Below are 26,598 nucleotides of genomic sequence, written 5' to 3' on the forward strand. Positions count from 1 at the left end.
TATAATCATTTTGGGGAAAGTCTCAAAGCATTATGTTGGTAGATGAAAAATCACTATTGTCCTTGTTTTGCAGACTTTCAAGGTGATGTTAAAAAAATGATAGCTAGGGACAGATGAATGGCAAAGAGTAGTAGGGGTTGGTATATGAAGGTATTATAGAAGGTGAAGTGTGGCTTATAATATCAGCATTTTTTTTTTTTTGAGACAGATTCTCACTCTGTTGCCCAGGCTAGAGTGCAGTGGTGCAATCTCGGCTTACTGCAACTTCTGCCTCCCGGGTTCAAGCAATTCTCTGCCTCAGCCTCCCAAGTAACTGGGATTATAGGCACCCACCACCATGTCCTGCTAATTTTTGTATTTTTAGTAGACATGGAGTTTCATTACCTTGTCCGGACTGGTCTTGAACTCCTGACCACATGGTCCACCCACCACGGCCTCCCAAAGTGCTGGGATTACAGGTGTGAATTATCAGCATAATTTTAATATTCCAGCCTGAAAAGTCCATCACTGCTGCTTCTATTATTATTGTTAATAGTCATTGGCCAGGCACAGTGGTTCACACCTGTAATCCCAGCACTTTGTGAGGCCAAGACGGGAGGATCACGAGGTCAGGTGTTCAAGACCAGCCTGGCCAACATGATGAAACCCTGTCTCTACTAAAAATACAAAAATTAGTCAGGCATGGTGTCAGGCACCTGTAATCCCAGCTACTCTGGAGGCTGAGGCAGGAAAATTGCTTGAACCCAGGAGGCAAAGGTTGCAGTGAGCCAAGATCATGACACTGCACGCCAGCCTGGGCAACAGCAAGACTGTCTCCGGTAGGGGGTGGGGGGTGGGCGGAAATAGTTATCAAGTGCTAACTGTTCAAGGCACTTATCTAAGTGCTTCATGTCTATTGTCTTAAAAAGTGGATACTGTTATCCCTATCTTTGAAGATGAGGAAACTGAGGCACAGAAGTGAAGCAGAAAGACGAAAATAGAAATTGTTTTTCAAGTTCACACAACATGTGGCAGAACAGGGATCAGAACCCAGGGCATCTGCCTTCAAAGCCATCTCAAGACCACTGTGGCCTCTGGCCCCTCTTTGGGCCATACCAGTAGCTGCTTGATGGAGTTTTACCAGTAGAAAAATTAATTTTGAAGTCTTCAAAGTTAGAAGCATTGATTTTCAGTTCTGATGAAGAATTGTTTCGGTTCTCAGCAGTAGTAGAAACTTACTCAAAAGGCTGGGATGGATGTTTAAAAGATGTGTGATAGGGCCCCAATTTCTACACTCACCAGAAGACGGAGGTCCTCTTTCCTTGCCTAACGCAGCCATGGCTCATGGTCCCAAGAAGCATCTGAAACAGGTGGCAGCTCCAAAGCATTGGATGCTGGATAAATTGACTGGTGTGTTTGCTCCTCGTCCATCCACCGGTCCTCACCATTGAGAGAGTGTCTCCCCCTCATCATTTTCCTAAGGAACAGACTTAAGTATGCCCTGACAGGAAATGAAGTAAAGAAGATTTGCATGCCGTGGTTCATTAAGATTGATGGCAAAGTCCGAACTGATATAACCTACGCTGCTGGTTTCATGGATGTCATCAGCATTGACAAGACGGGAGAAAATTTCTGTCTGATCTATGACACCAAGGGTCACTTTGCTGTACATCGTATTACACCTGAGGAGGCCAAGTACAAATTGTGCAAAGTATGAAAAATCGTTGTGGGCACAAAAGGAATCCCTCATCTGGTGACTCATGATGCTCGCACCCTCCGCTACCCTGATCCCCTCATCAAGGTGAATGATACCATTCAGATTGATTTGGAGACTGGCAAGATTACTGATTTCATCAAGTTTGACACTGGTAACCTGTGTATGGTGATTGGGGATGCTAACCTGGGAAGAATTGGTGTGATTACCAACAGAGAGAGGCACCCTGGATCTTTCGATATGGTTCATGTGAAAGATGCCAATGGCAACAGCTTTGCCACTCGACTTTCCAATATTTTTGTTATTGGCAAGGGCAACAAACCATGGATTTCTCTTCCCCGAGGAAAGGGTATCCGCCTCACCATTGCTGAAGAAAGAGACAAAAGACTGGCAGCCAAACAGAGCAGTGGGTGAAATGGTCCCTGGCTGATATGTTAGATGTTTATGCGTAATTAAAAATCATATGGCATGATTAAAAAAAAAAAGATGTGTGATAAACCCCTGTTTACTAGAAATAAAGGAGGTATGCTTAGAAGTAGGAACAATGAGGTTAATGCCTATAACTACATCTTCAGAGGCACTGCCAGGGGGAAATATGTTTCAGGCTATAGCTGCTTCCAGTGTGTTGGGTGCATGTATATTGTTTTCCATTTTAGCAACAGAATAGTTGCTTAAAAATGGGAGAAGAGGAGGGGGAGGGAATGACTCAAGTTCATATGAGAAACTATACATATATAGTCATCCCTCAGTATCTGTGGGGCATTGGTTCCAGGATCTCCAAAAGATACCCAGATCTGTAAATGCTGAAGTCTCTGATATAAAATGATGTAGTATTTGCACATAACCTACTCACATCCTCCCATGTGATTTAAATCATCTGTAGATTACTTATAATACCTAATACAATGTAAATGCTATATAAATAGTTGTTATATTGTATTATTTAGTGAATAATGATAAGAAAAATCTATTTGTGTTCAGTACAGACATAGTTCTATTTTCCAAATATTTTTGATCCGTGGTTGTTTGAATCCACAGATGTGGAGCCCATGGATACAGAGAGCCGACTCTATATTGTAATCTCCCCATATTAATTTATCCTTATGCTTTTTATAAACTGCATGGAAATATACTTCACCCTTGATAAAATGCACACATTTTAAATGTCTAGTTTCATGAACTTTCACGAATGTTTACAGTCATGTAACCACCACCCCAACCAGATATAGAATGTGTCTGTTACCCCAGAAAGTTTCCTCATGTCCCTTGTCCATTCAACCATCTTAACCTTGTCCCAGGCAACCACTGATCTGATTTTCACGGCAGATGACTTTTTATGTCTTCTGTACCTTCATATAAATGGAATCATGAAGTATGTATGTCCTCTTATGTTTGATTTCTTGTGTTCAGTGTTCTTGAGATTCATCCATATTGTTGTGTGAATCAGTAGTTCATTTCAAGTAGCATTCCATTGTACGAATATAGAGGAATTTGCTTACCCATTCACTTTTTGATGAATATCTGGGTTATTCCTAGTTTGGAGCTATAGCAAATAAATCGGCTGTGAACATTTATTTATATAAATTTTTGTTAAATTGCTGCTGCACAAATTAAGAACATTCATGTACCATGCGGAAATATGCCTAGGAGTGGAACTGCAGGATTGTAGTGATGGGTGATTAACGAGAAACCACCAAACTGTTTCCTAAGTGGTTTCACCATTTTACATTCCCACCATTGCTAATTTTATCTTAATTTATCAACATGGAATATTATTTTTAAAAATGCTTCTGTTGCTATTTTAGACCTATTTTCAAAGATACTCAAGGCTCCCTCGATCTGGATGGGAGATTTTCTCCTCTTTATAAACAAGACAGTAGCAAGCTTTCAAGTGAAGATATTCTCAAGTTGCTCTCAGAATATAAGAAGTAAGTGTTTGGTGTTTCTGCAATAAGTAAATATAATAGATGAATCCTCCGTTTCTTAAAATGATGAGTATGAGTCATATATGGGAAAAACAGAATGCTTGACATTTTAAGTTTTAATAGAGGGTAACCAGTGCATTCAGTAATCATAATTTTTAACTCAAAAATATTATTATTTTATACCCAGGCCAGAAAAGACCAAACTGCAGATTATTCCTGGACAGCTAAACATCACAATAGAATGTGTTCCTGTGGATTTATCAAGTAAGAACATATTGCAGAAACCTTAAGCATAATGTTTGAATGTCAGGTTGTTATCCTTTCAGTATTTTTCTTGAGGTTTACATGGTGTATTAGTTTCCCAGGGCTGTCGTCACACAAAGTGTTATTACAAATTGGGCAACTTAAGACAACAAACATTTATTCTCTCACATTTCTGGAGGCTAGAAATCCAAAATTAAGGTGTTCGTAGGGCCATGCTCTCTCTGAAAGCTTTAGGGAAGAGCCATCCCTTGCCTCTACCTACCTTCCAGTAGCTCCCAGCTAAACTTGGCATCACTTGGCTTGTGGCTGCACCACTCCAACTTCTCCTGTGTCATCACATGACCTTCTTATAAGGACACCAGTCATTGGATTTAAGGCCCATCTAATCTAGTATGACCTCATGTTAACTAACAGCATCTACAAATATCCTGTTTCTAAATAAAATCATATTCAGAGGTTCTACGTGGACATGAATTTTGACTGGGGGTGGGTGGGAATGCTTTTCAACCCAGTATGCATGATGAATAGTTACAGATTAGGAAGTGAATTGAGTTGATTTTATCAGATGCTGTTATATATATAATATATGAAGTTGTGAGTGTGTCCCAGTCAGGTTCCATTGCCTTTTGCCTTGGGTGACTTTTACTTCTGTCATCAACTAAGATGAAAAAGGAGAAGGATTTCTTTTCTTACCTAAGGACAAAAATCCAAGATCCCAGGAGAAAAATAGAAGACACAAAAGACAATTTGCAAGAGATAAAATGAAGTAGCTAGTAAATATGTGAAAAATATTCAATCTCACTAATAATACCAGTAAGGCAAATTAAACAATGTGCTTTTGCTCATCCATCAAATCTATTAACATGTTTAAAGTGAAGCTACCTAATGTTGGCTAGGTTTTGGCGAAGTGTTATCACCAATCATGAGTAGGAATACAGTTTGGTAATAGATGTTCGTAAGTACAGCATTTCAATTTTGAGAGTATGTTTATGCATTCATTCACTAAATAACTATCTATTGAGTAAATATTTATTGACTATCATCAACTAGGTGCTTTAAACTTAGGGAGTTCAAAGGCTAGAAGGAGTTACAGTATACAAGCAAACAAGTTGTATTAGGCCATTTTCACACTGCTATAAAGATACTACCCAAGACTGGGTAATTTATAAAAGAAAGATGTTTAATTGACTCACAGTTCTGCATGGCTGGGGAGGCTTCAGGAAACTTAGAATCATGGCAGAAGGGGAAGCAGGCATGTCTTTTGTGGTGGCAGATGAGATTAAATAGTGAATGAAGAAGGAACTTCCAAACACTTATAAAACCATCAGATCTCACTCACTATCACGAGAACAGCATGGGGGAAACTGCCCCATGATCCATTCACCTCCCACCAGGTCTCTCCCTCAACACCTAGGGATTACAATTCATGACGAGATTTGGGTGGGGTCACAAAGCCTAACCATATCACAAAGGCAGCTGTAAAAATGGTAGCCAGGGAAGGCCTCTCTTAAGCTCGGGAACTGAAGAGTGAGAAAGAGAGCCAGCATGTGATGATTGTGACTGTAGATTCTCAGACTGAGGGCATCACATATGTTGTAAAAACTTTGAGGTGAGGCCAAGCTGGGTTTGTATGAACATAAGGGAATCCAATGTAGCTCTAGTGTAGTATGTGATGGGGACGTTGGAGATAGGAGATAAAATAGAAAGGATCAGGTCATGTACGGAATTGTATTGACTGCAGCAATTCCTTTAAAAATGGAATTTCATTCTAAATGCAGCAAGAAGTCAGTAAAGGATAGTAAACAGAGGAGTGGTATCCACTTTATAGTTTAAAACATCTAAGGAGTACAATGGATTATTTTTTCCCAAAGAAGTAATTTGAAATCTAGACAGGAACATAAAGATGTTCTTTGCAGTGTTATTTATATTGGAGGAAAGCTGGAAACAATCAGAATCCAATACTGTCAGTGTGGTTAAGATAATGATGCTACACTGATACCATGAAATTCTATCGCAGCCATTGAAAACAATGTTTATGAAGAGTTAATGGAATGAGACATCAGATAAATGTCAAAAAAATCAGGATTAAGTTCTACACATAGAGTAGGATTTTCATATTACTATATAAAATATGCATAGAAACAAGACTAAAAGAAAATATGCCAAAATCTTGGCTGGGTGCTGTGGCTCATGCCTATAATCCCAGCACTTTGGGAGGCTGAGGCAAATGGATCACTTGAGGTCGAGAGTTTTAGATCAGTCTGACCAACATAGAGAAACCCTGTCTCTACTAAAAATACAAAATTATCTGGGTGTGGTGTTGCATGCCTGTAATCCCAGCTACTCAGGAGACTGAGGCAGGAAAATCACTTAAACCCGGGAGGCAGAGGTTGCAGTGAGCCAAGATCGTTCCATTGAGGGCAAAACTCTGTCTCTAGCCAAAATCTCAAAAGTAGTTATCTCTGGATAGTGGAATGAGCAATTGTTCCTGTCTACCTTTACTACCTGCAGGTGCTCTGTTATAGGCATGCATCACTATAATACTCAGAAAAGCAAATCCAACAAAAAATACAGTATCCTCAGGTCCAACTCTCCCTAGGTCTTTCTTCTTTGTCATTACTGCTCTGCACTAAGGACCAGCACTCTTAGAGCCCCTTAAGTATATGAATAACCTTCTCTACAGTGACTATTTCAATAACATATGCTGCTGAACTTCTCTGAGGCTTAGTATATTTTCATGGTCAGGAGTATTGAGTTTATTATTGGTAACATATCGTAAGATCTGTTGTTTCAAAAGGCCTCCATTATTTCTTGGGTGAAAATTTGCACCTGCACCAAGTTAACTTTTTAAAAGTGACTTGCCATGAGCTAATTGGAAGCATAAATTTACTGTTATTTCCCTGATACCAATAAAAATTTGCAGCAAAAGCTAAATTGCTGCCACAGGAGGGAAAATGAAATGAATTTCTTTGCAGAGTTTAAATTTGTCAAAATTATGATGTGTTATATTTGGCAAATCACTCGACATTGAGAACGAAATAGCAATCCACGTCTGGTATGAAGGGTTCCACTAAAATCAGCATCAGACTACTGAGTCTTGTCCTTTTGGGTTCTTAAAGTTGTTGTGTGATTTTTTTTGTCAATTACTAAGAATTATGTTTTGTAAATTGCTCTTTGAGCATACAATCCATGTGTATTTTTTATACCTGCAGGAATGTGTTGATTATTAAATTGAATGATATTTGCCTGTTTCTTTCCTCTACTATAGATTGTATTACTTCTTCATATGTGCCCCTGAAGCCTTTTGAAAAGAATTGTCAAAATATTACTGTGGAGGTTGAAGAGTTTGTTCCAGAAATGACAAAATATTGTTATCCATTTACTATTTACAAAAACCATCTGTATGTATATCCCTTGCAATTAAAATATGATAGCCAGAAAACATTTGCCAAGGTAACCGTGTAAACTATACATTTTTGGAGTATAAAATATTATTTATAATCTTCTAATTGTATGACTCATTTTGGCTGATTAATCATTTTAGGCAAGGAACATTGCAGTCTGTGTGGAATTCCGGGATTCAGATGAAAGTGACACTAGTGCTCTAAAGGTGTGTGTATGATATTGATCGGCATATATTTTTAGTAGGGATGGAGATGTTGGTACTCAGTAGTCTTATGCTCTAAGTTTAATTTGTATCAACATCAAAAAGAAAATGTTCTAAAGTGACAAATGTAATATTTTCTTTTCTACTCTTACATATTAACTATAAGGCTTAGTTTAAATATTAATAAGCTAGGAACAGATATAGCTTTAAAAATACCAGGTTTTGGCTTTTGCTCCACTCTGATTTTGCAGTTGCTACAATGCCCAATTGCAAGGTCATTTTCTTATGACTTGATAGTTTATAATGGAACCATCAAGGGACTATAAACTCCTTTCTCCTTGAAATCTGATCAGGCTTTGAGCTGACAGAAGCACAGCACAACTGCTTTGATCTGAGATATGACTTCTACTCCATGACTGGCCAAATGGTGCCTCCAGTCTTGGATTGTGGTCTATGAAAAGCAGAATCTCAGCCTTATCTGATACAGCAATCCTTAAATACCTGTCACACCACAGTGCCTTTATGTTTTTACTCTTTATAACTGTAGCCCATCAATCAGGGACCTGAATGAGAAGTCAGAACATCTAGCCAGCACAAATTGTTTATCTGGCTCCCCATTTATCTTGCATGAGCCTAAATCAGACAGATGGATGCCTGGTCTTACACTCAAACCACCTAGGGAAAGAGGCTGGAATGCCCCTGACTTAGTAATTGAGTAATAGCCCTTACCTTTGAAAAGAGATTTTATTTTTTTTCACAGAGAAACTCAAGGATTCACTGGCTCAAATTCTGTATATTTTCTCTGGTTCTCCCTTCAGTGGAGATGAGAACAACTGTTCTATTTCTTCCCTGCAATATCCTTTTGTAGACCCAGTGATTCTTGGGTTACTTCTCAGCAGTTCTTGCAAGTTGCCTTCATAACCATATTTAAGAAGAGTTGGATATTCACTCAGATGGAGTTTCAATTTCATCTCTTAGCTGGCTGGGATTGCTTGCTCTAAAGTAACAGAGTGAGGCAATTAGTGCATTGGCATGCTGACTCCGTATTCATCCTTGAGCCTATTAGGCCTATAGAAGTGAAAAACTCCCACTAGAAATGAAATCAGATCTTTCCATGGAAACATAGAAAGCCTTACATTTATATTATTCGTATAACAGAAAGCCGGTGATATTTTTAAATGTGGCTCATAAAGTGCCACATTTAAAACTCTGAAAGAACAGCAAGCTTGTCTGTAGCTTAATAGACATTCAATTTTTTAAGTCCTTTAGGTCAGGAATGTGTGTGCTCGAGCTTTTTAAACACGCTTCGCCTTGCCCACTGCACAAAGAGCATTTAACAAATGTTGCTGACTGGTTGAGGGTAGCTTTTCATATTAAGAAACGCAAGTAGCATGAGAGAAGTAAGCTTTACAGGCCTGGTTTGAGACAACTGTTTCCCTTCCAAATGACTAGGCCTGTTCAGCTCCTTATCATCAACTAGTTTGAGACTGTGTTTCTTTGATGGCCAGACATTCAGAAGCATCCATACAGCCAAGTTACATGGTGTCTGATTTGGAGTTTGGAGTGACTGTGTAAATGATTGGGAATTTACAGGCTCATGGTGACAGCCAGGTGGGTGTGGCCATGGCCCCGTACTCACAGATGCTTCTAACTATATGTGGTTCCATGGCATCACATTTAAAAACCTGTGTTTAGAGTGGTGACTCTGTTTCCTTCTTTTGCAGTGTATTTATGGAAAACCTGCAGGGTCCGTTTTTACCACAAATGCTTATGCTGTTGTCTCGCATCACAATCAAAATCCAGAGTTCTATGATGAGGTAAAAACATATTATCCTGACATTTCTAAAATGCAGTGGTTGGAATTCTTTTTCTCTTTGAATCATTTCCATCATTTTACCTGCATGAAAACAGAAAATATTGCAACAAAACAGAGTGCTACTGGCCTCCTAGGTGTCTTTTGATGGTAGTAGAAGATTTGCCTCCAAATTTAAGGGACTCTTCGGCTTGAGATCATCACAATGCAGGAAACAAACCTGAGAGTGGTGCTTGGATTCTAGCCCTCCTAGCTTTGACAGCACTGGCTCTGTAACACCAAGTCACTTCCCCCTCCGGAGGCTCTATTTCCTCAACTATAAAATAAGAAATTCAGAAGAGATTTTCAGAAGGCCCTTCTAGCTCTTTCCCCTTGTGGTTTTACATGGTAGGCTGTAGCCTCTCTGTAACTGAAATACTTAGAGAGACAGTGATACAGCTGGGCCACGAGAATCCCACTGGCTGGCCTGTGTGCCTCTGTGCAAAGCAGATAAAGGGTTCTGGTGAGGTCTCTGAGTCTTTGTGCTCCCTCCCTCCTGACTCGGCCTCTCAAACCATGTCTCTGTCTCCCAAACCCTGTCTCTGCCCCTCTTTCCTTCTTCCCCCTTCTCCACCTCTACATCTCTGTGTGCTTCTCAGCACATCTCTTAATATCTCTGTCACGGTCACTTCTGGTCTGTATGTATCTGGCATATCCAAATCTATAGTCTCCTTTTTAATTCCTGTATGTCTCTATGGAAGCTGGATGGGCATCCCAGCCCAGACGCTCTGCGGTCACTGCTTCTCAGTCTGCATGTCTCCATTCTTGGCTTGGTTTGAAACCATCCCCCCTGCTGTGGTGATTTTGCCATGTCCACCTGCTGTTGTATGGAAGCCTTATATTCTAGTCTTAGGCCTTGCTCATTTCTTTCTCAATCCAATGTCCCTAGTTTCATGGGGGATGGGGAGGGGGAGAGTATTGCCTTGTATTTTTGGCACCGAGGGAGGGAGCATGCCCATATTTATGTGCAGCAGAGCATTACATACACAGATGGTCTGGATGCTGTGAAAAGGCATGTTCTGTAGTGAAATATACCTAAAAGAGACATTAGTTATAACATCAAAACCATGCCTTGTATGAATGATAATTGGGCCAGATGTCCATCACCAAGTTGTTTGTCTATCTCTATAACCAACATCAGTCACTACAGAAAATTTGATCATGTAATAAGTAACCCACATTATTTTTAGGATGCCTAAAATGAACTTTTTTTTGTTTTGTTTTGAGATGTAGTTTTGCTCTTTTTGCCCAGACTGGAGTGCAATGGTGTGATCTCAGCTCACTGAAACCTCTGCCTCCCAGGTTCAAGCGATTCTCCTGCCTCAGCCTCCCTAGTGGCTGGGATTATAGGCATGCACCACCATGCCCAGCTAATGTTGTATTTTTAGTAGAGATGGGGTTTCTCCATGTTGGTCAGGCTGATCTCGAACTCCTGACCTTAGGCTATCCACCCACCACAGCCTCCCAAAGTGCTGAAATTACAGGTGTGAGCCACCGAGCCTGGCCATGAACATGCTTTTCAATCAATCACTGTATATTGACTGAGAGAGACAGAGAGTATTTGCATTTGTACCTGTGTGGGTATATGCTTGTGCATTAAATCATTTAAATCTGTAATTTGTCTCTTACATACTTCCAGGAGACATTATAAACATTCAATTGGGTTCTGATTAGAAAATTAATTGTGGTACTTTATTACAAGCATTAATTTTTAACTCAATTTATGTGTCATGGGTGATAATTTCATCTTTAAGAGCAAAGTTGTGTTTTTCTTCTAGAAAAATTTCTATAAACTGTAATTTGTGGATACCATAGGACAATAGTTAATTTTTGCATATTTATTTGGAATTGCTTCGTTTCTTCATGCAAAAGAGAACAACAACTTCGAAAAAAAGCAACCTTTCAAATTCAGTGTTCATTTTAAATGAATTGCATTCATTGATGCAGGTTGAGTTACATGGTATCCCTGGGTTGTGAGGATGTGGTTTTGACTTAGTGTTTTAGAAAATTCTGCTGCAAAATTGAATCCAGGAGAATCCACTGCACTCTCCAGCAAAAGTAATAAATCAATTCTCACAACTCAGAATATTGCTGTCAAACTGAAACTGGTCAAGAAAGCATTTGGAGTATATTTAAAGGATACACTATTTGGCCACTCGGCCAGTCCTTTAGGAAATATTTTTGGAACACTATGATGAAGCCAAACTAAATGTCTGACAGTTTCAACTTGAGAATTAAAACAAAATGCCATGTGTGATTTTGCTTTCATTTCAGATTAAAATTGAGCTTCCCATTCACCTGCATCAAAAACATCATTTGCTTTTCACTTTTCATCATGTAAGTTGTGAAATTAACACAAAGGGAACAACCAAAAAGCAAGACACAATTGAAACTCCAGGTACGTGTACTCTTTAAATGTCTCTCTCTACAGTTATTTGAAGTGGAATTGTCTGGAATATAACCTCTTTTCATCAAGCTATAGACCACTTCTCCCCTTGACCAAAAAGCACTATATTAGTTCATTTTCATGTTACTGATAAAGATATACCTGAAACTGGGAAGAAAAAGAGGTTTAATTGGATCTTACACATGGCTGAGGAGAACTCAGAATCATGGTGGGAGGTGAAAGGCACTTCTTGGCAGCGGCAAGAGAAGAATGAGAAAGAAGCAAAAGCAGAAGCCCCTAATAAACCCATCAGGTCTCATGAGACTTATTCACTGTCACAGAAATAGCATGGGAAAGACCCGCCCTTAAGATTCAATTACTCCCCTCCCACCCCGCTGCCCCGTCCCTCCCATAACACATGGGAATTCTGGGAGATACAATTCACATTGAGATTTGGGAGGGGACACAACCAAACCATATCAACCACATTTCTGATTTTAAAAGTTCATTGGTAAAAGCCATATTATATGTTCATTTTAGTATCATTTCTACCAAATAACATTGTCCACATGCTTGCCAGTGTGCTTAGACTACTATAATCAACATAAAGTAATATTGCTATTCTCAAAGAGAAACACATAATGTGATACAGTATTTTTATTTATTTTATGTAGAATTGCCCAGCAACCAGAATTTTCCAGTTCTGCTCACTGAGGAAGAGGGAAGTGAGCCCAGAGCCAGGGACATCTGTGAGGAAGAGGGAGGTTGGGGGCTGACTGGTTCTAATGAGAACATAACTGATTTAACAAACTTGAATAAGCTTTAGTAGTGAAGCTCCCATCATAGGCCCATTCACCAAGGCTTTAGGTAAACCAATGGGTAGCACTTTTACATGAAAAAGAAGGCCTTCTGAACACAGCTTGTATCACAAGCACTTTATGAACATCAGCATGTCCTAAGACTCAGATCCAGCCTAGTCTGTATCATTAATTAATTCATTCATTCCACAAATATTTCTGCATACAGGCTGAGCATCCCAAATCCCCAAGTCCAAAATGCTCCAAAATTGGAAACTTTTTGAGCAATGACCAGATCCTCAAAGGAAATGCTCATTGGAACATTTCATATTTTGGATTTTTGGATTTGAGATACTCACCTGGTATAATGCAAATATTCCAAAATCTGAAAAAATCAGAAATTTGAAACACTTCTGTTCCTAAAAAATTTTCAGATAAGGGATACTCAAACTGTATTTATTATATACATGATATTATAGTAGGCACTTTGGAGAATACAGTGGAGAATCAAGCACAGATCTCATCTTCAGTGAGGCTATGATCTACTAAGGGAAATGAGTCCTGCATAAACAATTATAATACAAAATAGAAAGTGATGTTTAAGAAAGTGCTACATGAACTCAGAAGAGTAAGTTATTCAGCTGGTGGAGGGACAAGTGGCTGGAAATCAGAGAAGGCTTCTAGGAGGAGATGGTTTTTGAGTAAGGCCTTAAAGGGTTGAGTGGGGTTTGATAATGCAACAATGACAGAAAGGCAGGGGATCATGGGGTGAAGGAACAGCTTGTACAGAGGCTAAATATCAAGGGGCATGGACAGGGAACCATGAGTGGTTCCCTGGAGCACAGGGTGCTAGGAGGGAGATCATAGGATGTCAGGTTGAACAGGAGGCATCAGATTTTGGAAAGCCTTGAATACCAGGCTGTGGATTTGATTTTATTCTGTCATCACAATGGAACTATTGAAGTGTTTTAAACATTAGAGCTATTTTTCAGGAAAACCAACCAGGCAGCAGTATAATGGGCAAGGCGAGTAGGAGCAGGAAGAGGAAGAAAGGAACACCAGTAAGAGGGTTATTTTAAAGGTCCGAGAAAGGAAGAGGCCACACTATGGCAGTAGCAGGGGGACAGAGAGAAAGGGAAGTACGGAAGAAAAATATATTGGACCTGGCAAGTGATTGGCTGTGGTTATTCCATGTGCTACTCATCACTTTTAACTGTCCATTCTTTAAGTGGCTTCCCACCTTTGAGCCAGATGGTGTGCTTGACATGGTACCTTTACAGCTTCCAAGTGCTCTCTGTGAGTTTTGAATAGGGGACACACTTCGTCGTGCTCTGATTAATTTACAGTACAAAAATGTTGCCTAAGCAATCCCACAGAGGCAGAATGTAGACTATCAGTTGCCAGGGGCTGGGAGAAGAGGGAAACAGGGAGTGACTTCTAAGGGCTATGGAGTTTATTTTGGGGGTGATGAAAAGTTCTGGAATTAAGTAGCGGTCACGGAGATACAACTTTGCAAATATACTAAAAACCACTACATGTACACTTTAAATAGGTGAATTGTATGGTATAACTGAGTGAGGTCTCAATAAAAATCGCTATTTAAAAATATTGACTAAGAATGAGAAATAGATTTTCCTATTTTCTGGGCTGGAAATCTTTTCTCATTTGTCAAGATTTTAGTTTAACTACTTTGACAGAGTCATTTCTAATGGGGCTTCTGCTCATGTTACTTTCCTCTGCTTTTTGTAATAGGAAAGGTCTGGGTAAACCATTTCTGTCATTGTACTAGTAAAGGTGCGCGTCAGGCACATTTTGTAGTCTGAGAAAGCCATTTAGTCTACTTAGAGAAGCAATGTTTTAGTCTCCTTTTAAGAATTAAAGCATTTGCCAAATTAAACACATAAATGAAAACATTGTAACCAGATTTGTGTTGACTTCTGTGTTCACAGTATCACACACACACACACACACACACACACAGTCACACAAAGAATTTTAAAGAATCAGAAAGCAGTGGCTTTAAAAAGTGTTCTTCAGCCAATACCCTCTCTCATTTGCCAAAATTCAGTCCAGAGCAAGCTTTTTTACGGCTGAGTTATAAACACTTGAATCCCAGAGTAATCTCTATAATGGAAATACTGACACCACTCAACTTGAGCAACACAGATGGCTCTGGCTTTTTTAGCTAGAACATGATGCGTTTTCTAATTAAAAGCCAAAAGGCTCTTTTGGGGGAGAACTGTTAAGAAATGTAGAGATTGGAGAAAATCTCTTGATGGATTCAAGTCATAAACACTATTCCCTGGCTGCATTCTCCTACCTATCCCTAAACCTCTTCTTTCTGTAATCAGGAAAACTCTGCCCAACTAAATGATTTATGCCTACTGCCTTGTATAAATATGGAGTGTAGCTGTGACTTTGTGACCTTAATTTTCCATAGTTCCTTAACCTAGGGTTGCCATAAGAAATTTGGAACATGTGATTGTTATCTGAAATAGTCTCAGCCGTGAGACTCTGCACTCTTAATGTAAAATGGATGACAGCCATCTGAGCCTTTTAAAAATAAATCTACCAAAAATATTTCCCACAGTGTAAAGATAATGATATTGATGTAATTTTAAAGTTTTAAAGTGTTTTCATATATTTTCTCACTCTGGTTTCTCAATAACTGCTGTAAATGGAAAGGCCATGTTGTTGTTCCCATTTTTATGGTCAAGGAAATAAGAGTACGTAACTCGTTAGTGGCCAGGCTGGGATTCAGAGTCAATCCAAACCCATTGTTCCTTCTCCAGTACTCACTTGCCCAGCATCTGAACTCCCACGTACTGATCCCTGGAGACATCACCACCCTACCCTGGCCCCTAGCAGTCAGCCATTTGTGTAGCTGATTGCATTTGTTATTTCATTTCTCACGGTTGGTTATTATCTTGGCAGTTGGGTTTGCCTGGGTACCTTTGCTGAAAGATGGTAGAATCATCACATTTGAGCAGCAGCTGCCAGTTTCCGCCAATCTTCCCCCAGGCTACTTGAATCTGAATGATGCAGAATCAAGAAGGGTAGGAAAATACTGCATTTGTTGAAGCAATCATGATTAAATGTGTAAAAAATCGAATTCTGTTGGTCTCATTTATTTAGCACAATGTTACTCAAAGTGGGGGTCTCAGGGCCAGTGCTGGTCCATAGCATAGATGAACATGGAATATGCATGTTTAGAATTTATAGCAGTTTGACAAAGTAATTTTATGTCTGTTAACTTTAATAATAAGTTTTAAAAGTGGGGCACGGGCACAGTAGCTTATACCTGTAATCTTAACACTTTGGGAGGCCAAGGCAGGTGGATCACCTGAGGTCAGGAGTTTGAGACTAGCTTGCCCAACATGGCAAAACCCTGCCTCTACTAAAAATACAAAAAATTAGCTGGGCCTGGTGGTGGGCACCGGTAATCTCAGCTACTGGGGAGGCTGTGGCAGGAGAAACACTTGAACCTGGGAGGTGGAGGTTGCAGTGAGCCAAGATCATACCACTACACTGCAACCTGAGTGACAAGAGTAAAACTCCATCTCAAAAAAAAAAGGTGGGGGCTCAGATTTTGTGTGTCATTTAAAAAAATTATTTAAGTAATTCATTTTTGTTGTAATTTATTAAAATATCAGTCTGCAAAGGATTGGAAATTTAAAATGATTTAGAATACATTTATTCTAAAGTCAGAGTATTTTCTCCAGTAATTTCTTGGTATGAAATTAATACATCATTTCTAAAAAAAATGGTTAAATGCATAAAGGTATTATATATTGTTCATCTATTCATTGTTATGTTACAGAAACTCAATTTTCTGTTCACAGCAATGTAATGTGGATATTAAATGGGTAGATGGTGCAAAGCCTTTGCTGAAGATTAAAAGCCACTTAGAATCTACCATTTACACTCAAGTAAGTTGCATCATTTGAATTTTGTCAATTTTTATACTTGAGTTTGTTTGATTAAAATAGACCACATTTGATTCCTACAGCAGTAGAGAAGATGTGACCTGCAAGATTTTCTCAAAACCTTGAGAAATAATAACATCTGGCCAGGTGCAGTGGCTCATGCCTATAATCCCAGTACTTTGGAAGGCTAAGGCAGCAGGATTGCTTGAGCCAAGGAGTTCAAAGCTCCTGTGAACTGTGATTGTGCCACTGCACTCCAGCCTGAAAGACAGAGTAAGGCCCTGTCTCAAAAAAACAAAACACAAAAAAGGTCATTCTAGCTCCTCTCAAATTACGTGATCTTCTTATTCTCATTAACTGATTTGAGCCTCACAGGACTCTGAAAGGAATGTGGAAGCCATAATCTCCATTTTATAGGTGAGGAAACTGAGGCTCAGGCAGGTTAGGTGACTTACCCAAGGTCACAGAGTAGTAATCAGGGAAATCAGGTCAAAACACACATTTCATTATTCTAGTTTCTGATGTAGTCCATGCTGTCTACAAAACAATGTATGTGGATTCCACACAGGACAGTTGGACTCCCTTGACAGTACAGTGCCATGGTAAAGTTGGGTGTTGAATGCCTGAGACTATTGTTCTGCTAACTTCCTGCTGTTATTTTTTCTTTATCAGTTCTGATCTTTATTAATCTTTATCTTTTTCAGTTCAGACCTTTATTCCTGCTTATTTCATTAAAATGGAGAAGCAGCCCAACTTTACAGAACACACTAGTCAAAATCGGAATCAGATGAATGTTTAGCTCGTTGGGCATAAATAGTGGCCTACCCCATGTGGTTAGGTACATGCCAAATTTACCTGGTTTTGCTGCTTTGTGTGGTGCTCAAGAGCTGCTGAGCCTGGACATTAGAATACCAGATAAATAGGTCTGCAAGATGCAGGAGGAGGGAGAGGTAGAGAGCTTTCATTTGAGGATAATGAATCAAATTTCATATGGCTGTTTCCATCTGTGTTCCAGGATCTTCATGTGCACAAATTCTTCCATCATTGCCAGCTGATTCAGTCAGGCTCGAAAGAAGTTCCAGGGGAGCTCATTAAATATTTAAAGGTAAATGAACAGCAGCTTTCTGCAAAAGGTTTATTTTTCATGTCTTTCTGTTACCACATTTTGGTGTACAAAAAATAAAAGCAAACAGACACTTTAAAATATGTTTGGCTGTATTTCCTCAAGAGAATACTTTCTATTATGTATTTTTCCATCATGTGGCTGTTTAGAAGCAGACAGCAGAGTGGCAACATTAGGAAGAAAATGTAGTAGCCAAAATGTAACATCATAATTTTGAAACTCTCATGAAAATGTTTATTTCAGGCCCATAAATTGATTTTTCAAGGGCCTTTCTCTTCCTGCTTACTGCCCAATGAAGGTGGAGGATGCTGTGGGGAAAAGGGCCAGGAGGAATGGAATCACTTTGGCGTGGTATGAAATGTGAAATGGTTCCTGTGTCCACAAGTGATAGACTAACAAATGGGCCAGCTAAAAAAAAGAGACATATTTGACACATGTTGGGATATTACATCTTACCACAGACTCTGTCGTTTCCTGGTGTGCTAGGACTACAGTGCATATCATAACTTGCCTGACAGTGGCTCTCTTCTTTTAATTGTTCCTTTAGTAAGATAGGCATAGCAAATCTGAGGAAATTTTATTTTAAATGAAACATCTTTAGGATTTACCTTTGGACATATGCTATTACTGAATGATATACTCAGTAACATTTCTTTTAGAGAGGTAATATGAGATGATCAAATCTGTGGGTTCTGGAATCATCAACTGAGTTTTTATCCCACATCTGTCACTTACTAGCTCTGTAATTGACCAGGACCAGGTTACTTCTCTGAGAATTTGTCTCTTCATCTGTGTTGTGGGGGTAACAATAATGCCCATCTTGTAGGGTGGTTGTGAGACTGAAATTACATAATGGGGCTGGGCATGGTGTCTCACACCTGTAATCCCAGCACTTTGGGAGGCCGAGGCGGGGAGATTGCTTGAGCTCAAGAGTTCAAGACCAGCCTGGCCATCATGGCGAAACCCCATCTCTACTAAAAATACAAAAAATAGCCAGGTGTGGTGGCGCACATCTGTAATCCCAGCTACTCAGGAGGCTGAGGCAGAAGAATCACTTGAACCTGGGAGGTAAAGGTTGCAGTGAGCTAAGATTGCACCAGTCTGGGTGACAGAGTGAGACTCTGTTTAAAACAAAAATAGATGAGGGTATCTGCCGGAAAGTAATCATTCACGCCACACTTACTTCTTCAGTGCTTCCTATGGGCCAGGCATCATTCTAAGCGTTGGAAATGTATGTGAAGAAAACAAATAACATCCCTATTGTCAAAGAGTTTACTTGTTGAGACAGATAATAAACACGTAAGTGAATAAATATATGTCATCTCATATGGTAATAACTGTTATAAAGAAAACCAGCACAATGAAAGGGGAGCAGGGATTTACAAGGTTCCTGTTTTAAACTAGCCAGAGAAGGTTGGGCGTGGTGGCTCATGCCTGTGATTCCAGCATTTTGGGAGGCTGAGGCAGGTGGATCACCTGAGGTCGGTAGTTTGAGACTAGTCTGACCAACATGGAGAAACCCATCTCTACTAAAAATACAAAATTAGCCGGGCATGGTGGTGCATGCCTGTAATCCCAGCCACTTGGGAGGCTAAGGCAGGAGAATTGCTTGAACCTGGGAGGCAGAGGTTGTGGTGAGCCGAGATCACACCACTGCACTCCAATCTGGGCAACAAGAGCAAAATTCCATCTCAAAAAAAAAAGTGGCCAGAGAAAATCTGTCTAGTAAAGGCACATTTGAACAGAGACCTAAAGGAAACGAGAGTGCCAGCCATGTGGATTTCTGAGGGAGAGCTGGGAACAGCAAGTACAAAGGCCCCAAGGAGCTTGGCTTGGTGTGCTCAGGGAACAGCAAGAATCCCAGTGTGGCTGGCGCAGAGTGATAGGACATTGCCTCAGGGAGGTTGCTGGGAGCTTTTCGGGCAAGGCCTCATAAGCCATGGCGAAGAGTTTGAATTTCCTTCGAGTGAGATAGGAAGCCTTATGGAGCTTTGGACAAAGGTGTGACATGATGTGACTTTGGTTTTTAAAGTGTCATTCTTCTTCCCATATAGAAAACATACTGTTGGAAGAGTAGAAGGCAGATAGCAAGTGGTGGCTATATGGTTATATGTTCTTAACTATCATTAAGAAATATAATAGGCCAGGTGCAATGGCTCACACCTATGATCTCAGCACCTTGTAAGGCGCAGGCGGGCAATCGGGCAGATTGCTTGAGCACAGGGATTCGAGACCAGCCCAGTCAATATGGTGAAACCCATCTCTACACAAAATACAAAAATTAGCTGGGCGTGGTGGCGCATGCCTGTAGTCCCAGCTACTTGGGAGGCTGAGGTGGGAGGATCGTTTGAGCCTCAGAGGTTGAATCTCCAGTAAGCTGTTATCATGCCACTGCACTCCAGCCTGAGCCACAGAGCAAGACCCTCTCTCAAAAAGAAAAAGTATAATAATCATCTAACTTTTAAATACTTTCTTCAGGTAAATGTCTAGGACTTCAATATGTATGAATGCTTTGTTAAGGCTTGTTTTTCTCATGGGAAAGTTTTATAAAAGTTTTAATTAAGTGGAATGGAAAAGAACCTCATTTTCATATATACTCGTATTCTTAAAATGGAAAAGCGCTATCTGTTTGTTCATTTGTTTGTTTTGAAAATGTGGAATTTCTTATATTTATGTGACCTACGCTCTCCCTCTAGTGGTAATCAATGAAACACCATGTGATTTCAGAAAGCCAAGCTCCTCTATAAAACCTTAGTGCTGAAAAGGATTCTAAAGACTTTTTTTCTTTTTTTGAGATGGAGTATTGCTCTGTCACCCAGGCTGGAGTGCAGTGGCACAATCTCAACTCACTGCAACCTCTGCCTCCTGGGTTCAAGCGAGTCTCCTGTCTCAGTCTCTTAAGTAGCTGGGATTACTGGCACCTGCCACCACACCTGGCTAATTTTGTTTTGGTTTGGTTTGGTTTTTTAGTAAAGATGCGGTTTCGCCATGTTGGCCAGGCTGGTCTTGAACTCCCTGCCTCAGGTAATCCACCCGCCTGGGCCTCCCAAAGTGCTAGGATTACAGGTGTGAGCCACCACACCTGGTCAAGACTTTGTGTTTTTTAACAGATGAGGAAGCTGAGGCCCAAGTAGAGGTGACTTGCTTGTGGTCATTCAGCTGGTCAGTAGCAGAACTGGGGTGAGACTATGACAAGTCCCATGTTCTTTCTACCACACCTTGCTATCTATTGTTCCTATAAATGATATTGTTTCAAGAATTCATTTACCATCCACTTGTTAAGCTCTTGTTGTATATTATTTTCCTAGCTTTTTGAGGCTTGCAGAGGAGAATAACGTATGGTTATTGTCCGTAGGGGAACTTACAGTCTAACTGAAGAACAGGACACACATAAGTTAAATGACAGTCTGTCAATAATACAATTAATAGTTCAAAGCAATATATGATTAAATGTCCAGTATTTGATACAGGATACAAATGCTGAGGGTTCAGTAAACTGAGGAACTACTGTAGACTAGAGGGCTGCTATCTTTTTTTTTTTTTTTCTGGTTTTTTTTTTGGAGACAGAATCACTCTGTTGCCCAGGCCAGAGTGCAGTAGTACAAACTCAGCTCACTGCAACCTCTGCCTCCCGGATTCAAGCAATTTTCTTGCCTCAGCCTCCCAAGTAGCTGAGATTACAGGCATGAACCACCATACTCGGCTGATTTTTGTATTTTTAGAAGAGATGGGGTTTCACCATGTTGGCCAGGCTGGTCTTGAACTCCTTAGCTCAAGTGATCTGCCTGCCTTGGCCTCCCAAAGTGCTGGGATTACCGGCATGAGCCACTAAGCCTGGCTTGGTTTCTTATTTTATTCATTTATTCAGTAAGTCACCAAATGTGTATTGATCATGTAGTATGGGCCAGACATTGCTCTGGGTGCCATGAATTGAATGGGGAATGGTTTAGACAGCATACCTGTTCTAGTCGCGGTACAGAGATTATAAACGAGTGCCATGAATAAAAGAGGGCAGGTTAATGGATCCAATATGACCAGGAGTGCATTGTATATAGAGTTGTCAGGGAAGGCCAATGGGGGAAAATGGCATTTCAAGCTGAACAGATGAGAGGAAGACAACCTTAGGGAATAAAGCCATGTAAAAGGATAACAGAATATCACAGTGGGTGTAAATAGCTTACATCAGTATGTTTGAGGGACAGAAAAATAAAAGACCATGTAGCTATAGCACAGTGTGCATTGCAGGGAGAAGATGGCAAGTGATGGGTTTGGAGGGACAGGCAGGGTATGTTGTAGGCATGGAAGCTTATGATTGCTCTTTGTTAGCGGTGGTTTGTTTTGTTTTGTTTTTAACTACAGAAAGGTAGCATTATCCAATTTGCATTTCAAAAAGAGCACTTTGGCTGCAGTGTTGAGAATAAATGACAGAGGAGCACTACTGGTAGCAGTGAATGCCCATCTCTCTTTTCTACCTGGCACTCTATTTATCATTCACTCTTTCACCCCTCAGGCCTCACCAGACATTCCCTACCCACTTGTGCACTCAGTTGCTTCTTTGTGCATTTTGTATATCCCGTGATCATGCTATTTACTGCTGATATTGCAATTACTTAGTTCCATGTCTTTATCCCCTGTACACTGTGAACTACTCGATGATAGAAACCATGGCCTTCATTTATTTGTTTGGGTTACTTTTGTTTTTGGTGTGCTTGGCTATTGGAAGTTCATTTGTTTTTCCTTTGTCAAATGAGAAAATAAATGGTTTCACTGAAGTGGGGATTTGTACTTGCCTTGAAAGCGTGGCCAGGATTTGGCTAAGATAATTCAAGAACAGTGAAGAAAGCAGAGGTACCAGTTTGGCTTTGTAAAGAACGGTGATCATTGTTTAAGCAGAAAATGCCAGTAAGGTCTGAAATAACTTGGTCTTAATATTCTAGGCCAGGATTTCTCAACCTTGGCACTATTAACATTTTGAGGTAGGATAATTCTTTGTCCTTGAGGGTCTGTGTGTGCTTTGTAGGATATTTAGCAGCATCACTAGCCTCTATCCACTAGATGTCAGTATCACCCCCTGGTTGTAACAACCAAAACCGTTTCCAGACATTGCCAGATCAGTCGGGGACGAAATGGCCCCTGGTTGAGAACTACTGCCATAGGCTACGGGGAGACATCAAAAAAATCTTGGCAGGAGGTGGTCTAATGTAAAGAGTATTTGAGGAAGATTAATTTAGAAATGAGAGTTGGATGTATTGAGAGTAAAGAGAAATGGTACAGAGACCTGTTAGAAATAAAATAATTTAGATTATTTCGTTCATCGATTAGAGGGTCTTGAAGATAGATAGTGGCAAGAGTTGGAATCTGGGAAAGAGAACTTACGAGTTTTTTAAGTACAGAGACTTGATTTATCTACCTCTGTATTTCCCCTAGCACTACACATTGAATTGATATAGAAAGATGCTCAGCGAGGTTTGTTTCCTTTATTTTGATTGGCCGGTTGAGTGAGTGAATATGGAGAGAAGGAAAGAAAGAAGAAAGAAATTGAACAGCTTTCACTGTTTCTCGTATATGAGATTACATTTCTTCTTTTTAACGTTTGTAACGCACTTATCATTGGAGACAGAATGTTAGCACTTCGAAGGAAATGTATTATGATATTGTTAGACTGCAAAACCACCTCCATTTTGGAGGGTGATGGTATAGAGCCAATTACATATAGAACCACTCTTTATTGAATTCCACTTCTCACCAGATTAACTGATGGCCCGCATTCCCCTGTAAGACATACAGAATGCCTGGGAGTTAGTAGGTGCATCTCCAGTATCATCTCCAAACGTGTCTCGTCCTCCCCACTGCCCCAGGCAATTGAGTGTTGGTTTACGAGGAGTCAGTTGTCATTTTTCCAAAATCTGCTTATCGAAATTATACTTGTTACCTTGAGTAAAGTATTTAACATTAAATAAACTAACAAAATATGAGTGCCAAATAGAAGTGTGGATTAAGTAATTAACAAAAAGCCCCCTGTCCTGTGGAAAGGTCATATTCAAGTGAGCTTATACGCTAGTCGATGTATTTCTCATTAATTTTTTTGCTGTTTCACATTTGCAAATTTTATCATATGTCTGTTTGTTTTCTTAACTAATAATGACTTCATTTTAGTGTTTGCATGCCATGGAGATCCAAGTCATGATACAGTTTCTACCTGTAATTCTTATGCAACTCTTCCGAGTTCTCACAAATATGACCCATGAAGATGACGTTCCTATCAACTGCACCATGTGAGTTTGTGTTATAATTCAAAGATGCTGTTTATTTGAGATCTTTCTTAATTTTTATTGGAGGTATTCATTACTATAAACTTCCCTCTTACTATAAACTTCCTCTTAGAACTGCTGTTGCTGCATTCCACAGGTTTCAGTATGTTGAGTTTTCATTGTCATTTGTCTCAAGATATTTATAATTTTCCCTTTTCTTTTTTGACCCAGGAACATGTTGTTTAATTTCCACCTATTTTGAATTTTTGACAGTTTCACCTGTGATTGATTTCTAGTTTCATTCCATTGTGGTTGGAAACAATACTTGATATAATTTCAATCTTCTGAAAATTCTTAAGGCTTGTTGTGTGGCCTAACATATATGGTCTATCCTGGAGACTATTCTATGTGCTCATGAAAAGAATGGATATTCTGTTGGTATTGTATGGAGTGTTCTGTACATGACTGTTAGGTCTATTTGGTCTAAGTGTATTTCAAGTCCAATGTTTCCTTATTACTTTTTTGTCTGGTTGATCTGTCCATTGTTGAAAGTGGGATATTGAAGTCCTCTATTATTGTATTACAATATATTTCTCCTTTCATGTCTGTTAATATTTGCTTTATGTATTTAAGAAGATATATATAAGTTCCAATTGAACGTTCTCCAATTATGTAAATGTCCTACAATTGTGTTGTCCAGTATAGCAGCCACCAGCCACATGTGGCCAGTGAGCACTTCAACTGGGGCTGATTCAGGTGACGAACTGAATTCTTTTTTTTTTTTTTTGAGACGGAGTTTTGCTCTTGTTGCCCAGGCTGGAGTGCATGATCTTGGCTCACTGCAACCTTCACCTCCCGGGTTCAAGCAATTCTCCTGCCTCAGCTCAGAGATTACAGGCACCTGCCACCACGCCTAGCTAATTTTGTATTTTTAGTAGAGATGGGATTTCACCATGTTGGTCAGGCTGTTCTCGATCTCCTGACCTCAGGTCATCCACCCTCCCTGGCCTCCCAAAGTGCTGGGATTACAGGCATGAGTCACTTCCCCCAGCCAGAACTGAATTTTTAATTGTGCTTAATTTTAATTTTAATCAATTTAAATAGTCACAGGTGACTAGGGATGCATCCTTAACAGAATGTGGCCCTAGGTCATCAATTTTTACTTGAAAGAATAAGGAGGTATTATTTTTATATGAAAACAAATAAGGATATATTGTAGAGTAGAATGCAAAATGCACCTGAATTTTGAAATCAAAACAAGATACTTAGATTGTGGGCTCAGTGCTGGAAGTTTCTGGCTTTGCTGCCTCTGCTGTTGCCACAACCTCTTCCACCAGGCCTCACACCACAGCCACACACCATTTGCGTGCATTGCTGCTGTTGGGAATAGTGTGGTTAAAAATAGAAGAAGCTTTAGGCCAATGGGTTTCAAAACATGGTTCCTATACCAGCAGCATCAGTATCAGCTGGGAACTTAGTAAAATTGTTAATTATTGAACTTCACTCCCAACCTACAAAATCAGAAACTCTGGGAGAGGGGCTGAGCAATCTATTAAAAGGTGTTTCTGATATATGCTAAACTTTGGGGAGCACTGCTCATCTCTTACCGACAATTATAATTCATATCATTACCCCTGCTCTGTTTCTCCCTTCCTTTTCCCCCTATCTGTTGGCATGCTTTTCATTGTATTTTTCTATTCTCTTCCCTTTATTGTCACTAGAGGGGATATCAATATTTCCCTGATTTGAAGTCTTTTACTACATAGTAGCTACCACCATGCTTCAGACACATACAGAGAATTACGAACAGGTGTAACATCTGGGTTGTCAAATTAAAGTATCCTCCTTTTGATCTAAGAAATATGTTTTATAAGGCCTGAGCATGTTAGATGCTGAAATCTTTGTTATAGCTAAACTATCACCATTATACCTAATGCAATTATCTCACTTTTAATGATTCAGACAGTGTTAGATATTTTGGGGATTAGACATGATGATCTTACTTAAGAAACAAAGTATGGTAATTCATTATAGCATGACATGCTGACTCTTGTGACTGTCATTTCAGGGTTCTCTTACATATTGTATCAAAGTGCCATGAAGAAGGCTTGGATAGTTATTTAAGATCATTCATAAAGGTTTGTGGAGTAACGTTTCTTTCTGAGCAATTTGTTTTATGTGACAATTTTGTCTTACAGTTCATTTTTTTTGTTTATTTGTAGTATAGCTTCCGACCTGAAAAACCAAGTGCTCCTCAGGCCCAGCTGATACATGAAACCCTGGCTACTACAATGATAGCAATATTGAAACAGTCTGCAGATTTTTTAGCAATAAACAAATTGCTAAAGGTAGGAACATGGCACACAGCAAGGAACAGAAACAGCCATAGACATACTTTTTTTAATATCCTCCTGTTTCATGTCTAGTCTTTCATCAGTTTCACATGTGACCCATCCTCTCCCCACCACTTTGCCCATGCATCCTTTTCTCGAAGTTCTCCACAGAACCTTCTTCACCCTACCCCCTACCCACCCCCTGCCCTCAATTAAATGTACAAAAGAAAGAGTTTTGGATCAGATACACCTGAGTTAGAATCCTGTCTCCATCACAAAATCGTTTTGTGACCTGGGGCCAGTTACTTAGCATTTCAGAGCCTCCAAGTCCTCATTTCTAAAATATAAGTAAAGCATTTAACACACGGTTCCTGGCACATTGTGGCCACTCAAGAAATGGTAGCTCTTATTATTGTCATTATTTTTATTACTTCTTTTATT

The 26,598-nt window shown here is 39.7% G+C and overlaps 1 protein-coding gene and 1 pseudogene across 5 annotated transcripts in view; both read left to right on the plus strand.

Moving 5' to 3' along the window:
- DOCK11 (dedicator of cytokinesis 11) overlaps positions 1–26,598 on the plus strand; it is a 194,885-nt gene that overhangs the window by 87,847 nt on the left and 80,440 nt on the right. For all 5 annotated transcript variants that reach the window (XM_078362461.1, XM_078362462.1, XM_078362463.1 and 2 more), the window contains exons 15-26: positions 3,499–3,621; positions 3,806–3,882; positions 7,151–7,335; positions 7,427–7,492; positions 9,214–9,306; positions 11,616–11,739; positions 15,459–15,580; positions 16,367–16,453; positions 17,466–17,555; positions 23,730–23,848; positions 25,893–25,962; positions 26,047–26,172. In XM_078362461.1, the coding sequence (XP_078218587.1) occupies positions 3,499–3,621; positions 3,806–3,882; positions 7,151–7,335; positions 7,427–7,492; positions 9,214–9,306; positions 11,616–11,739; positions 15,459–15,580; positions 16,367–16,453; positions 17,466–17,555; positions 23,730–23,848; positions 25,893–25,962; positions 26,047–26,172 (1,282 nt within the window). The remainder of the gene's footprint in view (positions 1–3,498; positions 3,622–3,805; positions 3,883–7,150; positions 7,336–7,426; positions 7,493–9,213; positions 9,307–11,615; positions 11,740–15,458; positions 15,581–16,366; positions 16,454–17,465; positions 17,556–23,729; positions 23,849–25,892; positions 25,963–26,046; positions 26,173–26,598) is intronic.
- Positions 1,294–2,178, plus strand: LOC108589866 (small ribosomal subunit protein eS4, X isoform-like; annotated as a pseudogene).

This window comes from Callithrix jacchus, chromosome X (assembly GCF_049354715.1).
Source record: "Callithrix jacchus isolate 240 chromosome X, calJac240_pri, whole genome shotgun sequence".
Taxonomy (NCBI): Eukaryota; Metazoa; Chordata; class Mammalia; order Primates; family Cebidae; genus Callithrix; species Callithrix jacchus.